General features: G+C 40.4%; 1 protein-coding gene across 1 annotated transcript in view; it reads right to left on the bottom strand.

The window, feature by feature from the left end:
• Positions 1-1,308: 1,308 nt before the first annotated feature.
• LOC119496848 (transcriptional repressor scratch 1-like) overlaps positions 1,309-9,996 on the bottom strand; it is a 10,456-nt gene continuing 1,768 nt past the window's right edge. The window contains exon 2 of the mRNA XM_037784452.1: positions 1,309-5,659. Within this exon, the coding sequence (XP_037640380.1) occupies positions 4,932-5,659 (728 nt within the window). The 3' untranslated portion in view covers positions 1,309-4,931. The remainder of the gene's footprint in view (positions 5,660-9,996) is intronic.

Here is a 9,996-nt window from a genome sequence, read left to right as displayed (position 1 = left end):
CACAGAAAAATCATCAGGCCCTTGTGTTTCCATTTCTTTATCGTTGTTATTGAGGTAAAAAAATTAAGGTTTCAGTCCATGAAGTGTTCGATTTCAACTCTCCTTCAGTGTTTCTTAATTTCCATCTTTCTGTAACAGCAGCATTATGTTCCTGCCGTTCTTCACACTTTAACACTTTTACAAAAAGCAAGTCCTTGAAAATGCTGTCAAGTGAAAAGGTTGGATTTGTGCCTACACAAATTACTAGTGCTGCCCCCCTTACTTAGTCGATTAGTCGACTAATTGGTTATGTTAGTCTTAGCCGACTAATATTTCTTTAATCAATTAGTAATTTTTTATGCTTTCTTCATGCCGAATGACTTATTTCTAAGACACTTATGAGCACATCTCTGGTAATCACAAATTTAAAGTGGTGCTTTTCTGTGAGTCTTTGTGGAGAAACTCAGTTTTACAGATCTATTGATTAATCAACTAATCAATTAGTTGACAAAATCGTACGAGTGTTAGTTGACTAAGAATTTCTTTGGTTGAGGACAGCCCTAGAATTTATAGTAATGAAGACAAAACTTATCCAATTCTTACTGCGTTGTCACCTCCCTGTTTGACTCTTTCCACCACTGTGTGTGTATTGTGCAGTGTGTGTGTGTGTATATAGTAAAATATAATCTTTGTATTGAGCAGCAGTGATAGTATAGAGTCTAGATGATGAACAAATAACCTAATAAAAGATTAGAAGTTAATTAATACCTAAGAACATTTTTTCCTAAACTTTAACGTTAGTTGTTCCATAATTAAGGTTAAAGAGAAATACTTCAGATTGGGAACAAAGGGGCTTGAAGTGATACCCTACTTAACCGCCGCTAAATGTCCAAATATGGAAGGAACAAACTGCTGTATTTAGCCATCCAGGCAACCCATTACTGGTAGATAGCTTCCAGCCTAAAGAGTGCTAATGAGCTCTCTTTTGCACCAGTGTTAGCCCAGTCCCTCTTTAAACATACAATATTGACAAAGCTAATACAAAGTATGGGCTGTGGAGTGCAGAGTTGAGTGTTATTCTATGTAAATGAACACTCTTCTGACTTAAAGGCACATTTACTTTATTTGAATGGATTGCTTTAAAAGCTACTTAAACAGAAGATAAATTATAGGGGTCAAAAGAGTTTAAAAGGAAAATATTACTCACCACTCAAGTGCAGCATAGCAGTCCAATACTGCTCGTATTGTATAATACTGCTGTGTGTATTGATTATAATTGACAGAATACTTTATTATATCTTAAAACAAGACAAGACACAAAACTATGACCCTGGTTGGTTAAGATTATTCTTTATTATGAAGTGCCACAAAATGCTTTGTGTTCATTGTGCTTACATTGTCTGAATTCTGGCTCAAAAAAACCCAGGAGATCCTCCCTCTGCAACAGAGAGCCAAACCTCCTGAGATAAGGTGTGTTAGATATCACTATACAGCAGTAAAAATGTCTCAATCCAAAGGATTCTTTACAAACCCTCTTGCAATAAATGATTATTTAGGTTATCATCATTCTTTAACTTGGAAATACAAAAAAAGAAGAGAGGTCAAGCTAGTACAAGGTTTTTAATTCTTCTCTACCTGAATTCTAGTTAGTTTCATTGTGCTACTTTCTTTAAGGTGGAGATGACAAGAATGGAAGTGCTTAGAGAGGACAGACCTGGAGCTTACCCAGAGACAGACGCACAGTCAGACAGACGCACACACGCAGCTTTTCTGCCTCAAAACCACTAAACAGCCACCCAACAACAACTTTAGCCAAATACCCTTAAGACGTTTGGACTGCAGTGCAACGTTGCAAAGAGTTTTAATACACAATGATACAATTTGTAAACAGAGACATCGCTGCCAAAGAGACTCTCTGCAACTTTGTACCCGTCACACTGTTGCTACAGTAGAAATTGTGTTGTTACGTTTTTTGTTCTCATTCAGATGGAAATGAGAAATAAAATCTCAGGTGGTGGTTCAAATAGAAGCATATTCTTATTTATAGGGTAGGGTGGGGTCGAAGTCTCCGAGATGCATTAAGAAATATGAAGCATATATGGTGTCTTTGCCAAACTTGTGCTTTTAATTTTGTATTTGTGTAGAACTTGTGTTTAAGCACCACATTTAATGTTTTTTTTACCTACTTGTATGTATAGTTGTTGTAAGTATTTTGGCTTTAAAATCGCTGATAAAAAGACAAACACAATAATTTTAGCCCTAACAAGTTGAAGCTCTGTGACTGATGTGTCTCTATGTCTGATACAATTCAAGTAATTGCAGCTCAAATCTCGTTCACACATCAGGGAGAGAGATAAGACCTGTAATTTGCTGACTCACATACTGATAGATCCAGTCACAACAAAAACTGCCTCTTTCTTTACTGACTTGTGAGCTACATTTTATTTCTTTTAAAAAGCTTCTTTGTAAAAGACTTATAGATTGTATCTCCTGCAACACAAGACTTTCATTAGGACATGTTGACTTTTTGACTTCAGAACAGATCTGACCACCTTTGATGTCATACAGGTCCTATAACTTTATCTCTGAAATTAGGTAATGGGTCCATCTATCAGTGCAGACTCTCCTTTTGTCCCTAAAACCCTACATGGTGTTGGATATCAGTCACCCCCATCTCTTATTGAGTAATCTCATGTCTGAGGAAGCACTGCAATTATCAAAACTTCCTTTGTCAGAGATTCACATCTGAATATTAAACGCATGTCTTTTCAGTTGTTGGAAGCTTGCCTGTAGACGCAGATTCTCCCTGTGTGTCTCTCACGACAGCTCGTCAGCAGGCACTGTGTGCTCACTTGTGCGCATGTGTGTCCATGCAAAGTTACAATAAATACATATGGCATATAAACATGTTTTGTGCAGATCTGTGTGTCCTCAGTCTGTCTCTCAGGAAGCTCCATGAATCTGTAGAAAAGGTTTCTGAGCTGCAGAGAACTGGGTTCAGCAGCACTGGTATTGGCCACCCAGGTCAAAGGTTAAACCATCTACGGTTTGGTGGGGTTGATTAGAGTTAGCCTGTCTGTAGGTATGTCACTCATAGAGTTAGCCCATGGTCGGCCCAGTAGGATTAGATGGGGCCTACTGCAGAATAATCAGGACTTGGCCTAATGTATCTATTGGACTGTAACAGTTAAGCTGCAGTCGGACCATCCAGCTAAAGTGCTGCTTTTTCTGTGGTTTAAGAATGCACGCTTTATGGTTTGGAAGTGCACTGGAAGGGTAGTTGAATAATGCATTGCATTTAAAGTCGACCTCGGCCCAACTTCAACAATGCACCAAACGTTGACTTGGTTTGCTATTGAAAGCATACTGAGAGTTGTTAAGTACCATATTCTTACTGGCATTTTTGGGTTGCATCTCATTGCAAAGTTCTCCAATCTGATTGCTGTATTAACCATATGTTATGTTTCTTTGTATCAGGACAAAAATATGTCTCTTATGGTTATTAAAAGGTCTGTTAAAGGCCATCACATAAGGGCCATTTTAACATCCCAGAACCGTTATTAAACTGTTGAACTCTCATGAATGGCCAATCATCCAATCTGAGTAAAAAATGTTGAGCGGTCCAATCCAAAGTTCGGCCTCCCCTGGTTATTGTTAGCAGGCGTATTTCATGCTTAGCTAAGCACATGTGTGTCAGGGTTATAGTTATCCTACAATAGGCCTCACACCCAGCAGGCAGCTGATCCCAGCCTCTCTAGCCTACATCCTACATTAGTTCTACTCACTAAGAGGCAGGCAGTGCATAACAAGAGAGGAAAGACAGGACTTTTTTCTTTTTGATACTCTAACACTACATTGGCATGTTCCCTGATGTCTGTAATATTAGTATTTTTCTGTTTATGACTATAGGTGAAGTAAAACATACCTGATTTTAACTGCTATACAGTAGTAGGTAATACTTCATAACTTCATCATAAAATACCATGCATTAGGTGATTATTGCTTTTAAAGAGTCCTACGGAGGCTCCAAGAGAAAAATATTGCCCTCAGGTTCTATCTATAGGAATTTGGCAAAAAATCATAAGCTTTTTATGATGTTGGCATAGATTTCAATATTTTTTTTTTTGCATGCAATAACGGTAATACAAAAAAAAGGTAAACAACATAATAGGAAAAAATAGTACTCAAAAAAGTGACATATGCTTTGGCCTGTAGTGATAGAAAGAGGTTGGCAAATATCCTACATACATATATAGAAATTAAAGTGCAACAAATAAGTTAACGGTATAATTTCATTGTTATCAAATCAAATATAAACATACAACAAATAAAAAAAGGCAAAAAATGCTAAAATAAATAAGTAAATAAATAAATAAATAGTATTTTTACCTCAGTAGTGGAGAGAATATGGTCACTTGGTGCAGCAGAACATTAGTATTATTATTATTATTACTATTATTATTACTATTATTCCCCCAAGAAACAAAATCAGAAGGAAAGAAACTCTTTCACTGCGTTTCAGTGCAGGGAGGAACCCAGTAGCTATAGGCTTACTTATTGTCTTTGTCATCATCCTCATCATCATCATCAGTGTCCCAAAATATATGATGCCATACTGTATCTAAATGCCAGAAGGAAGCCGTGTTAGTATTATTGTCTCCATCCAGAATAGACCGAGGAAGAGGAGGTGAAGAGTTTTTTTAAGGAAGTGCATGCGTAGATCAGTTAAATCCTTAAGTGGGCAAATCTCAAGGAGAAAAATTGTGCTATCTTCATCATCATGAATAGGCTCCAAGGGAAAGCAAGGTAGGGAGAAAGTGAGAGAGGGGGAGGGGGGGAAAGCAAGGTCGTATTCTGACCAAAAATAGATTGTTTGTGTCTGCAGTTGAGTTTGTAAGGATAATGGTAATTTATGTCTGCAGTTTTGTCCGTTGTTTTATCTACGCCGGGGGTCATGCATCTAGGGGGCCGAGAGGAGAGAAGGGGCCTTTGAAACAGGCGGACTCGTAGTGCTTGTTCAGGTAACTCTTGAGCGCGAAGGTCTTGTTGCAGCGTTTGCACTTGAAGTGCTTGAAGGCCGAGTGGGTCTGCATGTGAGCGCGCAGGTTCGAGCGGTCGGCGAAGGCCTTCCCGCAATGGGCGCACCCGAACGGCTTCTCGCCCGTGTGAGAGCGCATGTGGCCCTGCAAAAGCCAGGGCCGACTGAACGCTTTCCCGCACACGTCGCACTTGTGCTTGAGGTCGTGGGTGAGCAGGTGCATGGCCATGGCGGGCATGGACACGTACACCTTACCGCAGGTCTGACATTTCTTCGCCAGCTTGCTGTCCAGCGAGCGGTGTGTCTGTTTGTGCCGGCTCAGGTTGGAAGACGTGGCGTAGGTTTTGCCACACTCGTTGCAGGTGTGCCTCTGGATGGTTCGGGGACTGCTGATAGCTTTCCTCCTCGAGCGTCCGTCGGTGATGTAGAAGGCGTCGACTGTGTAACCCTCGCTCACGGCGGCGTCTCCGTTGATGTAACCGTCGGTGATTTCTGAGCCGGGACTGTCAGGGGACTCGGAGTCATGGGCCCCGTAGTCGCTGTGGATACCATCGTAGAGGGGGTCGGGGGAGGGTACCTTGATCCCACCATCACTCTCGCCATCGTACACAACGGGGCTGATGTAGTCGCTGATGTAACCAGCTGACAGGGAAGAAAGAAAACAGTGTGAGGTTGTAGAACGCTGAGGTGGAAGTTAATATAAAATCATGGCATGGGAATCAAAGACATACAAATCAGACTAAAGAATTAGTCCCTGATGTAGCCGTGACATAACTTGATAGGAAGTACATTTGCTATATGAAATCTATCTTAAGTCACAGAGGGGCACAGGCGCTAAAATTCGGCTCCACCACCTCAGAGACCCACGGTTCATATAGCAGTAGGAAATGTGGACATTCTCTGCTGCACATGTCTGTCTAACAAGTTTGGATTAACGCCATTAAACTGCTGTAGCCAGCTGGACAGGAAGAACTGAGTGAAATCAGATAGTCCTCTTTTCTCAAGCTTATCCTTCTTCACAGAGACAGTAATGCAGCGATTTTGGTCAACTGACCAGCAGTTTGAAAGGGCGGAATTGAATAAATGCTTGCTCAGTGATGTAAACAACTTTCATTAGTGATCTACAGCTCGCCCTATAAGGTGTTTTTTTCTGTTTCTGCATCCCACTTGAGTGCATTTATTATAAAACACAGAGATGACGGGATGACATGAACAGCTTGTTCATTCAACCAGTAACTTGTATGTAGAAACACCATTAAGCTGTTCACTAAGTGCTGTGGATGAACACAAACGCTGACATGACAGGCGGCACCGCTCTGTATGTGTTGAGAAACCGGATGCATTTTTTCCTTTAAACTGAAAGAGCAGGAAAGTTAAGATGGCAACGCAATAGGTGAAACAGAAGATCTGATCCTAGGTCAGCAACTTTACATGCAGTTCCAAGACATCTTAACCATAGACTGTATATAAGATGTGGACGTAATCACCGTGACTGCCGTTTTGAAGCCTCGAGTTCGGCATTTTGGCCGTCGCCACCTTGGCTTTTGACCTTCTCCATGTTGGTTTTTGCAACCAGAAGTAACATGAGAAGGTGGAGGTAAGTACAACCAAATGCTGACTAAGACATTTTCAGACGACCAAAATGTTAAAATTAACTTTCATGAACTGAAAACACGCTGTGAAAAGGTTAAAGTTGTAACACGAAAACACGGACAACACCCAGACCGGACAACGCCGTGGTAGCAACCTGTCAATAACACACCTTAAAGCACACCCTGCTTTATGATCTATTTGACTCTAAATGGGACCATAATTTACTAAATGAACATCATGCTGTATTGAAGAAGACTTGAAACTAGCGATTGAGACCATAAACTCATGTTTACAATGTTTACTGAGGTAATAAATCAAGTGAGAAGTAGGGTCATTTTCTCATAGACTTCTATACAATCAGACTTCTTTTTGCAACCAGAGGTTGCAGACCTGGAGATTGCCCACTGATCCAAACCACAAGATCATCTGTGGTTATATATATATAGTACCCAGGTGTTACTGTCCTCCTCTCACTCTGAATGTACTGATAAAAACTTTAATAAGCTGCCACCTGTCAGGTGTAAAAGTACACAGAATACTGTGGTAGCCACAGTCCTTCAGTATGTACCTGCAGTAATACTGCAGCAACTATGGCCGAGTCCAATTCCCTGCATTTATTCTGCATAAGTAGTATGGGATGATTCTCAACTCACAATCAGTAAAGCAGCAACTACTTTTAGCAACTTTAAACATACATGTTTAAAGTCTGAACTGGCTTATTGTAACACAGAACATCTGTCTCTCTCCTGAACACCTGTGGTGAGTAGTGGAGTGTGAGAAAAAAAAAGCCTGCAGTATTAGTCCAGAGATAATTCAGCAATATACTTCCTCTCAGTTCTCAAAGGTTGCAGTTTAAACACTTCCTCTGAGAAAGATAAATGAACACAGGCCGACCCTGAACTTGAGAAAGCTGATTTAGGCTGTGAAAATGAGCATCAGCACCACGGACAGATCCAGCGCGCTGCAGGTCGATGGCACAGTGACAGCGAGGCTGCTGCTGCTGCACACGCTCAGTCAGTGTGGTGGCTTTTTACAGATCAGGGGGTTGAAGAGTTGCACGGCAAGCCTTTTGGGCAAAGTAAAGTTACTGAGACTCATTTTTCTATAACAGTATATAGATATATATGAGCTGGTTGGGTGATGCTACGTCCCCCTCTTGATAAACTGGGGAAAAAATGCGAATTCTTTCACGTTTGACGTATGTTTTTCAGGGGCATCATAATAATGAGAACATATATACATATTTCTAAATATAGAAATGCACATACAGTACATAAATACATACTAACTAGCACATTTACACACATTATGAAATACCTATAGATTTCGTTATCTGGCAGTCAGTCTAAACATGTGTTTTTTTTTAGTGTGAATCTACAAGTGTGTCATTACACACATGTTATTTTCTGCTCATTTGTTTGTTTTGTGTGATCATACAACATGTGTGCTCACTGTCTTTGAATCTATTATTAGTGTGACAGCATAGGTTTGTTTTGGTGGTTTGAATGAACACAATTGACAGATTAATAGCTTCAATGCAGACTAAACTGTTCCTGAACGCAGGCATCCATTAACAAAACCTGTGACACTGCTTACATAATAGTAGCAACGCAGACTATTTTATTGAACTTTATACACCTAACATATACCTAGTACCATCATTCAACTTGTTAAGAAGTTACATCTGCATTGAGCCAACCAAAAGTAAGGAAAAAAACAGCTATTCTACATTGAGATTGTTTCTTTTTGGGGTATTTTTAAGTATTTGTCAATTAAATATGTGTATGATGTAAAGGCAATGCATCATCCAAACATGCATTCTTTTACTTTTACTTTTTTTTTCTCCTAATGAAATGCATGTTGTTATTATTAATCCGAACTCTCAGAGGATTTTAGAGTAAGATGCAGAAGCAACACGCTCCATGTGACACCCACATATCTGTCTGCATACGATAACAGCTACTACATATCTGCCACAGCGTCCCATCTGAATACACAGTCCCATCACACACAGCACACGGAACACGAGTGGGATATAAATTATTCCAAAAGCCGGTTCGTTTCAAGCAAGAGAGTTGTTCCTAACGTGGCGTTGTGGGTAGAGGAGCTTGTGCTGTATACTGTATGTAGATGTTAGGGATGGAGACAAAAGGTGGCTGCTGGGACAGGCAGCGTTCGGTGCACGGCGCTGCTGAGGTGGCAGATCGCGTGTCAAGCTGAGCAGGGCTTGTTAACCTCGACATTATAAATATACAGCTGACAGCTTTTGTGCTTTATGGGAATGCAGGCAAGACTGCACACGGAATACACATGTTGATGTGCAGCAACGTGTCAGTGACATTGGGGTGGAAGCAACGCAGGGGCTGCATTTACATGGCAAAGGCATCTCTGTTTTCTTTTTTCAAATAAAATGTGACGCACATGGTTACAGGGCGCGAGGAAGTTCACAGCTTCAGGAGCAAAGAGGCAGCACTAAAACAATGAATCACATAATTGCAACAGGGCCTTGCTTTTGTTACTCCCTAAAGAGTAAATCTAAAAATGTTATTATAAGATAAAAAATATTCAACAATTATACCAAAAATAATGAATCCCATTGAATAGAAATGTGACTTCCATTCAGAATGTGTCACCATGAACTCATATTCAACAGTTCATCTGTGACTGTGAAGTGAGATAAGAGCAGTCAGGAATGCCAATTCTGGTTTTGTGATATTGTGACAGTATAATAGGCTTATGGCAGCTATTGTAGTGCATACAAAGCATTTATTAAAAAAATGTAAATCTTCAATCTAGGCGAGATATCATCCTGCAAAAAAATCTGCTGACTCTGCAAAAATGGGACAGGCATATACCTGGACATGGAGCACGCACACAACACACTCATGCAGAAAACGATGGGGATAATTTTATATGCAATCAAGAAAAAAACACTGTTATGGTCCACTGGTGGTAATGTTTCTGGCCACAGCATTGTTACATAAAGGAGAGCTGCTTATTTGTGCTGCACCTTGGTGGACAATACTGTACAGTTTTTAAACGCTATAAACTGTTATCAAACATGAAGTGTTGTGCTTTTGTTTGTCAGGTTATTTTCTGTATAAAACATCCACAGCCAACCAACAGGAATTAGGTCTCATGCAACATCAGAAGCATCCCACTGAGCCTGCAGCATGTCCAGACAGGGAGCCTTCATTAATTCCCCTAAAAACAAGTGTAAGTGGACCAGATATTAATAACCACTGTCCAGTCTTTATCTCTTTTAACCTTACTTAGCCTGCGTAGAGGAGGGGGAAAGTCCCCACTGACTATGAGCCAAGATCAATGAAACATGGGAGGATGCACTGGATTTGGTTGATTTCTCAAGTGACCTTTCCGCTCCAGTG

Source organism: Sebastes umbrosus, chromosome 11 (assembly GCF_015220745.1).
Source record: "Sebastes umbrosus isolate fSebUmb1 chromosome 11, fSebUmb1.pri, whole genome shotgun sequence".
In the NCBI taxonomy this organism is placed as follows: domain Eukaryota; kingdom Metazoa; phylum Chordata; class Actinopteri; order Perciformes; family Sebastidae; genus Sebastes; species Sebastes umbrosus.
Note: the sequence above shows the minus strand (reverse complement) of the source record. Positions and strands in the feature narration are given on the sequence as shown.